The sequence below is a fragment of the Scleropages formosus genome, chromosome 1 (genome assembly GCF_900964775.1).
Source record: "Scleropages formosus chromosome 1, fSclFor1.1, whole genome shotgun sequence".
NCBI classification, from domain to species: domain Eukaryota; kingdom Metazoa; phylum Chordata; class Actinopteri; order Osteoglossiformes; family Osteoglossidae; genus Scleropages; species Scleropages formosus.
In genome coordinates this window covers 307,290-319,930 of record NC_041806.1, presented here as the reverse complement: position 1 = coordinate 319,930, position 12,641 = coordinate 307,290, and the positions used below count along the sequence as shown (strand labels likewise).

The 12,641-nt window shown below is 44.6% G+C and overlaps 1 protein-coding gene across 1 annotated transcript; it reads right to left on the bottom strand.

Annotated features, from left to right (window-relative positions):
• Positions 1–1,215: 1,215 nt before the first annotated feature.
• Positions 1,216–12,280, bottom strand: LOC108919705 (NACHT, LRR and PYD domains-containing protein 12-like). The gene is made up of 10 exons (XM_029253799.1): positions 12,232–12,280; positions 11,599–11,874; positions 9,539–11,312; positions 8,157–8,330; positions 6,853–7,026; positions 4,335–4,508; positions 3,863–4,036; positions 2,937–3,092; positions 2,648–2,694; positions 1,216–1,769 (listed from the first exon to the last, which is right to left on the bottom strand). The coding sequence occupies exons 1-10, from the start codon at positions 12,278–12,280 to the stop codon at positions 1,216–1,218; spliced, it is 3,552 nt and encodes a 1,183-aa protein (XP_029109632.1).
• Between the last annotated feature and the right edge of the window lie 361 nt (positions 12,281–12,641).

Below are 12,641 nucleotides of genomic sequence, written 5' to 3'. Positions count from 1 at the left end.
GCACCCCCGTTGCTTGAAACAAACATCAGAATGTAATTTCCTAATACACTGTTCTCAGTCCACAGGTATAACTGCAGTTACAAAGATGTTTTAATCACAGTTTCCCAAGTGTCGGCACAAAGCAGTGAAAGAAAACACAGATACTATGAACAAATCTGCTACTGCTGTATGTAGAAATGTGCCACTATTCACAGTAAAGCTGTGTGAATTACCGCTACCCCCCCACCCCGCGCTACAGACAAGAGGTATAAACCCGGTCAGTGTCCCCTAGTGTTCAGCGGTACCAAAAATGTCTCAGTATTTACAAGGACAACGGAGAGATTTCACCTAATAGAACGGGGATCGAAAGTGGAAGAGCACACGAGCGCAAAAACCTCAATCCATGTACCAGCTGTGTGGAAGACAAAGGTAAAACGAGGTAACGTGCGCAGTTACAGTGCTATTTGCTCCGTCCAGTATCCTCTATTTTCGTGGCTTTCCGGCTATAAATTTCATCTTGATCTTAATCCACTAGGATGCGAACGGAGCCTGAGAGCAAAAACATGACGCCGGTGTTGTTTTTTCCAGGACTTCTCAGTAGTTTTAAGTCGTCTTGGCCCATAATTGAGCAGCCGGAGAACTGGCAGGCAAAATCCTTGCGGTTTGGAGGAGAACCGGCCGACAGTCCCACCCGAGGATGTCGTTGGTCCTGCAGCTCTGTAGCGAGCGCAGTATTTCGTTCCACGTTCTATCTCCACGAAGCGCACGCTCTTCAAATCTGTCCGCTGCAGCATTCCGTTTCCTTCAGGGCAGCGACCGATCCCGCCAACTGAGCTTGCGATTCCGCCGAATCCTCCGGAGCGGGGATCCTCTGCTCATTTCCCGCAAAACGATTCTCCAAAGCTCTTCGCACATCCAGTGAAACGGCCGTGATGGGAGAGGACACCTTCCTTGGTTCTTTACTGGAAACGTGCAGCTCATGCAGCGTCATGCTGCTCGTTCGTTCAAACATCTCCTTCATCACACTCATACGGTTCACTTGTCCAGATATGAAAATAAAACATTATAATTTATTGTTTTCATTATAGTTACAGAATAATACCTAGCAGACCGTGGTCTTTTTTTTTGTTTGTTTTTATTTCACAAGTCTAATTGACAATATGCCATATTTTTCACAGCGCATTTCAATTATTGAAAGGATGAGTTCGAACGCTTATGTCGCACTTATTCAACATTTCACGTCCGGGACACTGGTACCGGTTCCGGGTCACACAGGGACACCGAGGAGTCGATCCAAACCCAAAAGCCAGCAGTGAGGGGCTCAGCGAACGTGGAGGTGAAGCTGTACAGGAGGGTCGGTTCACCGGAGGAGACGCCGTAGAAGGACAGAGCGCCGGACACACAGTCCACATACACTCCTACTCTGCGGAAGGGGGGTGCAGCTATGTCAACACGTTTGTTGTTGTGTTCTACAGCGTGTCTCTCACTAGAGCAGTACAGACTCCAGGACTTGTCGCTGTATCCAAGGCCACAGTCAGAAGAGTCTCCTTTCCTGCTGATTCCTTTGTAAGTGACTCCGATACGAACCCCATGTTCTCCGGTCCACTGAACCTCCCAGTAAGAGCGACCAGACACACTCTCTACACACAGGACTTGTCTGTAACAGTCAAACCTCTCTGGATGATCAGGATATGGCAGCTTCTCTACCCTCCTTGTCACCATCCTCTTGTCCTTAGACAGGACCAGGTTTCTGTGCGCTGTGTTGGGGTCCAGTGTGAGCCGGCAGGAGTCTGTAGACAAGAGGAAGAGTCACGCACGCTGTGAGAAACACACACACTCAACTCGGTTTCTCCTAAATGAGCAGCACCGGGGTTAACGTTCCGTCCCGCTCTGCGATCACACTGTTACAACCCTGTTACACTGTATTTTTATGCTTGCTGTGTTACATGTTTGTACAACTAGTTGGAAACACATGTTCTGAATTTTGTACGATGCTGAAGTTTGGACGCTCCTGGTCAGACAACATGTTTTGTCGATTTCCCGAGTGAAAATAAGTGAACACATCCTCTGCGAGTAGCAAACATGACATATTTCTGCCAATTCGGACAATCGCTATTTTATTTCGGAACTTAACTGACTGGAAAAAGAAAACATACCATGTGGCGTTTGCAAAAGTTATGGCGCCCTATCAGTCAGCACTTCAAACCCCCTTTGGTGGAAAGCAGAGCCTCCAAACGTTTCTCGTAGCCAATTAACAGTCTTTCTATTCTATTCTATTCCGTTTCTGTTTCTATTTCTATTCAGTTCTAGTACAGAAATATTCTTTGCTCGTCTTGCATGTACACGCAGCTGAACTGAAAGACACTGACATTGTCCCTCTCGGCACAGGTACGCTAATAGAAAACACAGAATTTCCACACAGAACTTGCATTCATGTAAAAGATTATTATTTGTAAATAGCTACGGTGAGATTTTCCTATTTACGTGAAATTTTTAACTCATTAATTTTTATACATTTTTACTACTATAAAATACTGACCTGGAATCTGAACCAGAAACAGACACACAGGTGGAGCAGATTGTTACACAAGCTCTTAGAGAGGATTAATAGAAATGAACAGATGAAATGTACACAGTAAATTGAGTTCTTGAGCACAAACACACTTACATTTCTGTGGTCCTGCTCTGATCCTGCACTGTCCAGCATGGTCCACACTGTAGGAGGAGCAGAAGGACACACAGCGAGTGAGACACACGCACACACGCGCACACACACACACACACACACACACACACACACACACACACACACACACACGCGCACACACACACACACACACACCTGGACAGCCTGTCTATGAATTAGAGTGTGGAAACTCTGAGCTCGGTGACGCTGGGAGAACATCCCACACCACCGGGATTGTACTGTTCCCAGAGTGACCACAATGTGTACTTACTTCACTTTCTCCAGTAGAGCAGAGAGCAGCTTCACTCCTGAGTCCCCTGGGTGATTATAGCTCAGATCCAGCTCTCTCAGCTGTGAGCGGGCGTTCGAACCCAGAGCCGAAGCCAGAGAAGAACAGCCTCTCTCTGTGACTCTACACAGGGACAACCTTGAGAGAGGAAACACACACACACACACACATTGTTTGAACCACTTGTCCCATTCGGGGTCGCGGGGAGCCGGAGCCTAACCCGGCAACACAGGGGGTAAGGCTGGAGGGGGACGGGACACACCCAGGATAGGATGCCAGTCTGTTGCAAGGCACCCCAAGTGGGACTCGAACCCCAGACCCACTGGAGAGCAGGACCCGGAAACATGTTGTGGAATTATAGTTTCTATAACCAGTGTACAGTGTGTGCTCCCCAGCAGTACTGACCTCAATGTGTCCAGTGTACAGTGTGTTTTCCCAGCAGTACTGACCTCAGTGTGTCCACTGTACAGTCTGTACTCCCCAGCAGTACTGACCTCAGTGTATCCAGTGTACAGTGTGTATTCCCCAGCAGTGTGTCCACTGTACAGTCTGTACTCACCAGCAGTACTGACCTCAGTGTCTCCAGTGTACAGTGTGTGTTCCCCAGCAGTACTGACCTACGTGTGTCCAGTGTACAGTGTGTATTCCCCAGCAGTGTGTCCAGTGTACAGTGTGTGTTCCTCAGTGGAACTGACCTCAGTATGTCCAGTGTACAGTGTGTGTTCCTGAGCAGAACTGACTTCAGTGTGTCCACTGTACAGTCTGTACTCCCCAGCAGTATTGACCTCAGTGTATCCAGTGCACAGTGTGTACTCCCCAGCAGTACTGACCTCAGTATCTCCAGTGTACAGTGTTTACTCCCCCCCAGTGTGTCCAGTGTACAGCGTATATTACCCAGCAGTACTGACCTTAGTACCTCCAGTTTACAGTGTTGGTTCTCCAGTCCAGCTGAGAGTATCTTCACTCCTGAGTCCTGAAGGTCATTGTCACTCAGGTCTAACTCTCTCAGGTGTGAGGAGGTTGAGCTCAGAGCTGAGGCCAAATCTTCACAGCATTTGTCTGTTAGGTTACACTGGTTCAGTCTAAATTTAAAAAAAAAGTGGTAAATCCTTATCAGCTGCTACGTCAGAAAATGTAATATAAGCTCAGTAAGAGTTATTGTACATTTTTGAATATGATAAACCTTGCATTATGACTGATGGTCCAAAGTTATGTGCAGGTGGTTGGTGAAGGTTGTGTACCGGTACCCTAAAGAGTGCTGATTCAATAAGTTCAAAAACAGTACAACTGCTGTACAGCTGACACTCAAGAGAAGATGTGTGTTCCCCAGCAGTACTGACCTCAGTGTGTCCAGTGTGTGTCTTCCCCAGCAGTACTGACCTTAGTGTGTCCAGTGTACAGTGTTGGTTTCTCAGTCCAGCTGAGAGTATCTTCACTCCTGAATCCTGCAGGTCATTTTTGCTCAGGTCTAACTCTCTCAGCTGTGAGGAGTTAGAGTTGAGGATGGAAACCAGAGCTTCACAGCATTTCTTTTTCAGGTAACATTTGATTAACCTAGAGAAGAAACAATAAAACTTTAAAAGAGGCAACATTTTATCAGCTTGACTGCTGCCTTAAATGTTTTATAGTTAATAATATCTCCTCGGTCTTCACATCAGTCTATATTATCATCACTACTGTCGACCAAGACATGTCTGTTGTGCTGCAAATTCATGTTGGTTTCACTTTCTTAGTGAAAGTGGTCCTTTATAACTGTCAGTGTACGAATTAAAACAGCCTGTTCATTGCACCCTGTGCCTCCCATCTCTGAAATGATCTTTTTGCTCTCACAGAAGCATCGGACACCCCAGAAAACTGATCCACACTCACAGCTTTCTCCACTAATTTCTCCTTCTAGTAGATGTGGTGAGACACATCTGCTGAAAACCCCCAGTGGCACTATTCACTTATGCCTCTCTCTACTCTGTCTTTGCCAATTTGAACTCCATCCAGTCTCCAGAAGCAACCTGAACTGTACCCTTAGTGGTGACCCTTCTCTACCTGTGCCTGCTTGTTGATCCTTTAACTTTAAGCTCCGAGTTTCAAATCTCAACTTGCGCAGCAGTACCCTTAAGCAAGATTTGCCCGGGGCGGGGACAGCCACTGGCACTTACATTTACAGTTACATTTTGTGAGAAATAAATGGCTCTCGTGTCTCTTCTTTACCTCGATCTCTCTGTCCTCCCTGTCCTTTTGGTGTGTGTCGGACCTGTTAAGAATGTGCGTGCAAGTTGAAGTTCCTGTTTGACTTTTCTCTCTTTGTTTATGTTCAAGGGTAAACGGACGCAACTGAAATATCCCGTATCCCCCCATATCCTCTCTATATGTATAACCAATCACAGCGTTCTGTTGCTTAACGTTACCTTTTGTGGATTTGTCCCTAGAGCCCGACTCACTTTCTAAACCAATGAGAACTTATTTCTTTGTTCTGCAAAATAATATATAATCTTTGTGCACATGCAATAAACTTGAGGAGGATTTGGAACGAAACGCTCTGCTTGTTCTTGTGTCCTACTCGTCCCAGTGATCACTGGTCTTTGATATCCGGACGTCTCTGAGGTGGCAGAAGGCTGAGATAGAAATTAAAATGATTTCTAATCTAACACATTTATTCATTTAGCAGACGATTTTCTCCAAAGCGACGTACATCTCGGCACTTGGACCCCCAGAGGTTTTTTTTTCTCCCTTGACTAGTTCTGTACTTTATTTGTTTCCTTGTCTGATGTGTTTGTTTCTTTGCTCTTTGCCTGTGTTCAGCGCTTTGTGTCGCTGCGTGGGAAGAGCTCTATAAAAATACAGTGAATTGAACTGAAGATATTTATCTTGAATTGCTCTACTGAAAATTACCTTGTTGTATAACTGAGTCAATTTTTGGAAGGTGCTTTGTGGAAAAATGTACTGTAAATATATCTCCAGGTTACTGTGCGTATTCCCCAGCACTACTGACCTCTGCGTGTCCAGTGTACAGTGTGTTTTCCCAAGCAGTACTGACCTCAGTGCCTCCAGCGTACAGTGTATATTCCCCAGCAGTACTGACCTCAGTGTGTCCAGTGTACAGTGTATATTCCCCAGCAGTGTGTCCAGTGTACAGTGTGTATTCCCCAGGAGTACTGACCTCAGTGTATCCAGTGTACAGTGTATATTCCCCAGCAGTGTACAGTGTGTATTCCCCAGGAGTACTGACCTCAGTGTATCCAGTGTACAGTGTATATTCCCCAGCAGTGTACAGTGTGTATTCCCCAGGAGTACTGACCTCAGTGTATCCAGTGAACAGTGTATATTCCCTAGCAGTACTGACCTCAGTGTCTCCAGTGTACAGTGTGTATTCCCCAGCAGTACTGACCTCAGTGTGTCCAGTGTACAGTGTATATTCCCCAGCAGTGTGTCCAGTGTACAGTGTGTATTCCCCAGCAGTGTACAGTGTGTATTCCCCAGGAGTACTGACCTCAGTGTATCCAGTGAACAGTGTATATTCCCCAGCAGTACTGACCTCAGTGTCTCCAGTGTACAGTGTGTATTCCCCAGCAGTACTGACCTCAGTGTGTCCAGTGTACAGTGTATATTCCCCAGCAGTGTGTCCAGTGTACAGTGTGTATTCCCCAGCAGTACTGACCTCAGTGTCTCCAGTGTACAGTGTGTATTCCGCAGCAGTACTGACCTCAGTGTGTCCAGTGTACAGTGTATATTCCCCAGCAGTGTGTCCACTGTACAGTCTGTACTCCCCAGCAGTACTGACCTCAGTGTATCCAGTGCACAGTGTGTACTCCCCAGCAGTACTGACCTCAGTATCTCCAGTGTACAGTGTTTACTCCCCCCCAGTGTGTCCAGTGTACAGCGTATATTCCCCAGCAGTACTGACCTTAGTACCTCCAGTTTACAGTGTTGGTTCTCCAGTCCAGCTGAGAGTATCTTCACTCCTGAGTCCTGAAGGTCATTGTCACTCAGGTCTAACTCTCTCAGGTGTGAGGAGGTGGAGCTCAGAGCTGAGGCCAAATCTTCACAGCATTTGTCTGTTAGGTTACACTGGTTCAGTCTAAATTTAAAAAAAAAGTGGTAAATCCTTATCAGCTGCTACGTCAGAAAATGTAATATAAGCTCAGTAAGAGTTATTGTACATTTTTGAATATGATAAACCTTGCATTATGACTGATGGTCCAAAGTTATGTGCAGGTGGTTGATGAAGGTTGAGTACAGGTAACCTGTACCCATCTGGATACTGCAACTCTCTCCTGTGTGACCTTCCTGCTACTGCAATCAAGCCTCAACAACTGATACAGAACACTGCTGCTGCCCGAGTTGTGTTTGACTTGCCGAAGCGTTCACATGTATCTCCTGTACTCATTTCTCTGCACTGGCTTCCTATAGCTGCCTGGATCAAATTTAAGACACTGGCTATGGGCTACAAATGCATCAACAGAACTGTTCCCAGATATCTACAAGACCTGATCATCTGCTACACCCCAACCAGACCCTTTTGCTCATCTACTTCTGCTCGCTTGGTGGTACCACGCACAAAAGGTAAAGCACGGAGGTTCTCGGTTCTGGCTCCGTTGTGGTGGAACAACCTTCCCCTCTCACTCAGAACTGCAGAAACTCTGTGTACATTCAAGAAGGGTCTGAAAACTCATCTTCAGGACTAACTTCAGCCAAGGTCTCTACAGCTCATGTGTGGTGTAAATGTTCATGCACTGTACCTTCATGATCATCCCCAGATAAGCCTTTACTCAGCTACTCCTGTATTGTATCTAAATGTTTATGTACTTTAAAGAAAAATTGTAGGAAGGTGATCAGGATTAGTCTATCCTGAGTTTTGTGCACGTACTCATGAGATGAACATCGGTGCATAAAGTGGAAAGAAACAAACTAGGTTTGCTTAATAATCACACGTCTGCAACTATGTCTTTCTTTCTCCTAATGTAATGCACAAATTGTATTTTCAGTGTATCCAGTGTACTGTACAGTGTGTATTCCCCAGCAGTACTGACCTCACTGTGTCCAGTGTAGTGTGTACTCCCCAGCAGTACTGACCTCAGTGTGTCCAGTGTACAGTGTGTACTCCCCAGCAGTACTGACCTCAGTGTGTCCAGTGTACAGTGTGTGTTCCTCAGCAGAACTGACCTCAGTGAATCCAATGTACAGCGTATATTCCCCAGCAGTACTGACCTTAGTACCTCTAGTTTACAGTGTTGGTTCTCCAGTCCAGCTGAGAGTATCTTCACTCCTGAGTCCTGAAGGTCATTGTCACTCAGGTCTAACTCTCTCAGGTGTGAGGAGGTGGAGCTCAGAATTGATGTCAGATGTTCACAGCATTTTTTGGTGACGTTACACTGCTTCAGGCTACATAAGAAAGAATTATATATTTTTTCAGCTATCAGATCAGAAACTCAACATATTTTCCACATTAATAGATAAAGAATTAAAATATTATTTTCTGTTTTGAAGTTTTAAAGTAGGGCTGAGTGATGTCAGAGCATGAAAATACTGTAACATTTCTTGTTATCTTAAAAAACTGACACAGTAAAAGCTGTAATTTGCAAAGTGTAAAACAGCACAAATGCCGCATGTGGGAAACAGGGACTTTTTGGTTTCTGCAAGTTGGAGCAGGCAGCTTTACAAATCTCAAAGGAAGGAGAAGTGAACCTGAAATCCAGACATGGTGAACACAGAACGAGTCTGTCTGATGAGCTAATATAGTCAGTATCTGGCTTTATCTGCTTCTTTGCTCAATGGATTCACAAAGCTCTAGTGATGGCAGTAACTAAGTTACAACACATTTAGCTATAAACTAAATGAAATATTCATGTTTCAAAATCTTTGCAAAATATTCAGAATATATCAGTTAAGAAAATGACATTTTAAAGACCTTTAAAAATCCTATATTTTTCATTTGAGCAGTGTCTTCAAATGAACTGCCAGCTGCCCTGAAAACATATCTCTTCTCTCCTAAACTGGTTTTGAGATGGAACAAAAAAACAACATGAACCAGAAGTTCAATTCACTTGTGTTTCATGTGTACTGGTGGCACTAAGATACACAACACAACCATAGTAAGGACACACCTCTAATGAGAGGGAGTAAATTGGAGTACACTTAGTCATTTAGTTGACTCTCTTCTCCAGATTCACTTGCACTATTAAGCTACTTTTAGTGACTTTACCCATTTATGCAAATGAGTATTTTGCTGGCATAATTTTAGGCCAAGTACCTTGCTTAAGGGCATTTCAGCAGGAAGTGGGATTTCAACCTGCAACTTTCAGGTTGATAACCTGTTCACTCAATGAGAAATACGGTCACTTATGCTTCCTTGTCCTGAGAGAAACCAAAATGTTAATAATAAATTAACATGATAAACACCAGAGTTCAGCTGGTTTCATTAACTGCCAAAATCACAGTGTGCTCACGTGATAAACGCAGGGATTTCCTACAAACACAAAAATTCCTGTGGTCATCCACAGCTGGCTGACCGTTGAGCTGTCTATTGTGGTAATATCTTCTGCAGATTCAGTACCCCCTAATACTTCCGGACCTTCCTCTGGGGTACTTACAGAGCTGTTCTGGAGAACTGGACCACTGGCATCAGTCTCAGTAGCCCTTCTTCTGATCCGAGGAACTTCTTCAGGTCAAACACATCCTCCTCCTGTCTCGATGTCAGTAACACAAAAGCGAGAGCTGACCACTGTGCAGCTGAGAGCTGCTTTGTCGACATATCTCCTAAGTTCAGGTAGCTCTGGATTTCCTCTACTAGAGTGTTGTCATTCAGCTCATTCAGACAGTGGAACAAGTTGATGGATCTTTCAGGAGCAAGATTATTCTGGATCTTCTCCTTAATGTATTTCACTGTTTTCTCAGTATTCTGTGAGCTGCACCCAGTCTGTGTCAGTAGCCCTTGCAAGAGACTCTGGTTGGACTCCAGTGAGATGCCAAGAAGGAAGCGGAGGAAGAGATCCAGGTGTCCATTCTTACTGCTCAAGGCCTTGTCCACTGCACTCTTATGTAAATTGAATAATTTTTGGATTTTGAAGAGTCTTTGTAATTGGGAGGTGACTCTTTGGTCAAGCAGGTTCATGCTGCTTTCTCTATATGTATAAAAGACAAACAGAGCAGCAAGAAACTCCTGGATGCTCAGATGCACAAAACTGTACACTTTCTTCCGAGCCATTAAGTCCTCCTTCTTAAATATTTGTGTGCACAGCCCAGAGTGAACTGAAGAATCTGTGACATCAATTCCACACTCTTTCAAGTCATTTTCATAAAATATGAGATGTCCCTTTTGAAGCTGGTTAAATGCCAGTTCACCCAGTTTCTTTATCATTAGTTCATCCACCAGGTTTTCAAAATACTTTTTCTTCACAAAGTGAGTCTGAATGAGAAGGAAGTGTGTGTACATCTGCGTCAGAGTTGTGGGAATTTCTCCTTTCCTCTCTTGACCCAACATCTGCTCAAGAACACTTGCTGAAATCCAACAGAAGACAGGAATGTGACACATGATGTAGAGACTCCTCGATGTCTTCATATGAGAGATAACTCTGCAGGCCAGGTCCTGGTCAGTGAACCTCTTCCCGAAGTACTCCTCTTTCTGTGGGTCATCAAACCCTCGTATCTCTGTGACCTGGTCGATATACTCAACTGGGATCTGAGCGACTGCTGCCGGACGGGAGGTTATCCACAGGAGAGCAGAGGGAAGCAGGTTGCCTTTGATTAGGTTAATTACTAACATTCCCACTGACGTGGGTTCCGTAAGGTCACACAACTTCTTGGACTGAAAATTTAACGGAACTCGGTTTTCATCCAGACCATCGAAAATAAAAGCAGTTTTTTCATTTGTAACATTCTCAGCCGATAATACATGTTTAATTTCAGGGTGAAAGTAATGCAGTAGTCCAAGAAGACTGTATTGCTCGTCTTTTATCAAGTTCAGCTCCCGAAAAGGAAGAATGAACATCAACTGAACCTCGTGATTGGCTTTTCCTTCAGCCCAGTCAAGGATGAACTTGTGCACAGAGACGGTCTTTCCAATACCAGCAATGCCCTTGGTCAGCACACTTCTGATGGCTTTGTTCTGACCAGGCAAACATCTGAAGATGTCATTATAGCTGATTTTGCTTTCTTCTGTAGTTTGTCTCCTCATTCTTGTCTCAATCTGCCTCACCTCATGTTCAGTATTGACTCCTTCACTTCTCCCCTCGCTTATGTACAGCTCTGTATAGATACTGTTTATGTACATTTTACCCCCATACTCGGCCAAGCCTTCAAAGATGCATTCATATTTCTTCTTCAAACTGATTTTAAGATCATCTTGGGCTCTTTGCAGATGTGTAACTACAGAGAAAACCGAGAAAACAAAATCATTGCAAGTCTTATTCAGATATTCCGCACAGATTTGAGACCCCCTGATTCTAGTTGTACCGATTCCATGCACACACTGATACAGACTCTCTTACCATCAGGGCCAGAAGCATCTTGGGCTCCTGCTGTGGTTTCATCTGCAGGAAAGAAACGGTTGTGAGGAAAGCAAACACAGGAAACACACTACAGCTTTTTCAGTGGCTCCACGCAGGAAGAGTGGAGAGTGGAGAATCATGTGGAAATGTTTCCATGTGCACACAGATGAATGGTGTCTCACCCTCAGAGACAGAAGCCTGAACCAGATGAGGACAGTTGTTCTTCAGAAAGGTGTGAAAGGCAGATTTCACAGTGTCTCCTGCAGAATCCAGGATGCTGTACAGAAGTCTCATCTGCTTCTGACTGGTCCCCGCAGTGAGGATGTTATTGTACGTCTCCCGGTGGATCATGTTTCTCTGCAGTAACTCATCAGCAATGGGCATCACCGCCACCACACGCTGAATGAGTTCAGCCCTGTTACTGTCCACATACTGGACAGCTGCGAATACCGAGGCAGACTGGTCAGTATTGTATTGTAACGTAACTCATAATTAATCTATTTTTATAGCAATGATAAAACTATTTTGTAACGTATTGAAATGCCTTTAATAATCTGAATTTGATCATTGATTAAACTGGCACACTGTGTAAGAGTGTCTTTTTTTTCATTTTAAATAGTGTATTGCCACAAACACAGGGGCAGGGATTGTGGAAGACTCAAGTGCAGAGTCAGTTTAGCTTGGCAGGTGAAAAAGTAGAGCAGATGAGGTTTTGCAGCGGTCTTTTTAGGCAGCATCTTTAGTAATCCTCCTTGATGATTTATAGGAAAGTGGTATTTCAAGAGGTGGGCAATCACCTGTGGAGACAAGGATGTCTTTCCCATTGCGAATGCCTCCAAAATCCATGGCATTTATAAACCCTTTCTATAATAATTAATCAAAAAACAAAGACTCTCCGGAAGAGTGAAAAGAAGGTGCAGTCTTGTGATGTAGCTATTGCCCTGTAGTAAAAGCGTAAGGCATACAGAACACGGTGTGGGCTACACCACTGTAACGGTGAATGTGAACTTTGTCTGCATATGGGGTGTAGGTTGGGTGGACAAGGGCAGGAGGCATTAGCAGTGTGAGTAGTTGAGCAGCAAATGTGAGACGGAGCCTTTGGAGCATGTTCTTACATTCTGAAGAACACTGTGTTTGTGGATTGCTATAAATACACAGTGTGAAAAGGGATGGTCACTGGGTACTTTACCTTAGCTACTGCTCACAG

Bases quoted from the DNA above. Each gene is read 5' to 3' on its own strand.
- LOC108919705 (XM_029253799.1), bottom strand. From the start codon at position 12,280: ATGGATTTTGGAGGCATTCGCAATGGGAAAGACATCCTTGTCTCCACA. The intron at 11,875-12,231 runs GTGATTGCCCAC...CGGTATTCGCAG, and splicing joins AGACATCCTTGTCTCCACAG to CTGTCCAGTATGTGGACAGT. The intron at 1,770-2,647 runs GTAAGTGTGTTT...TCTTGTCTACAG, and splicing joins CAGAGCAGGACCACAGAAAT to ACTCCTGCCGGCTCACACTG.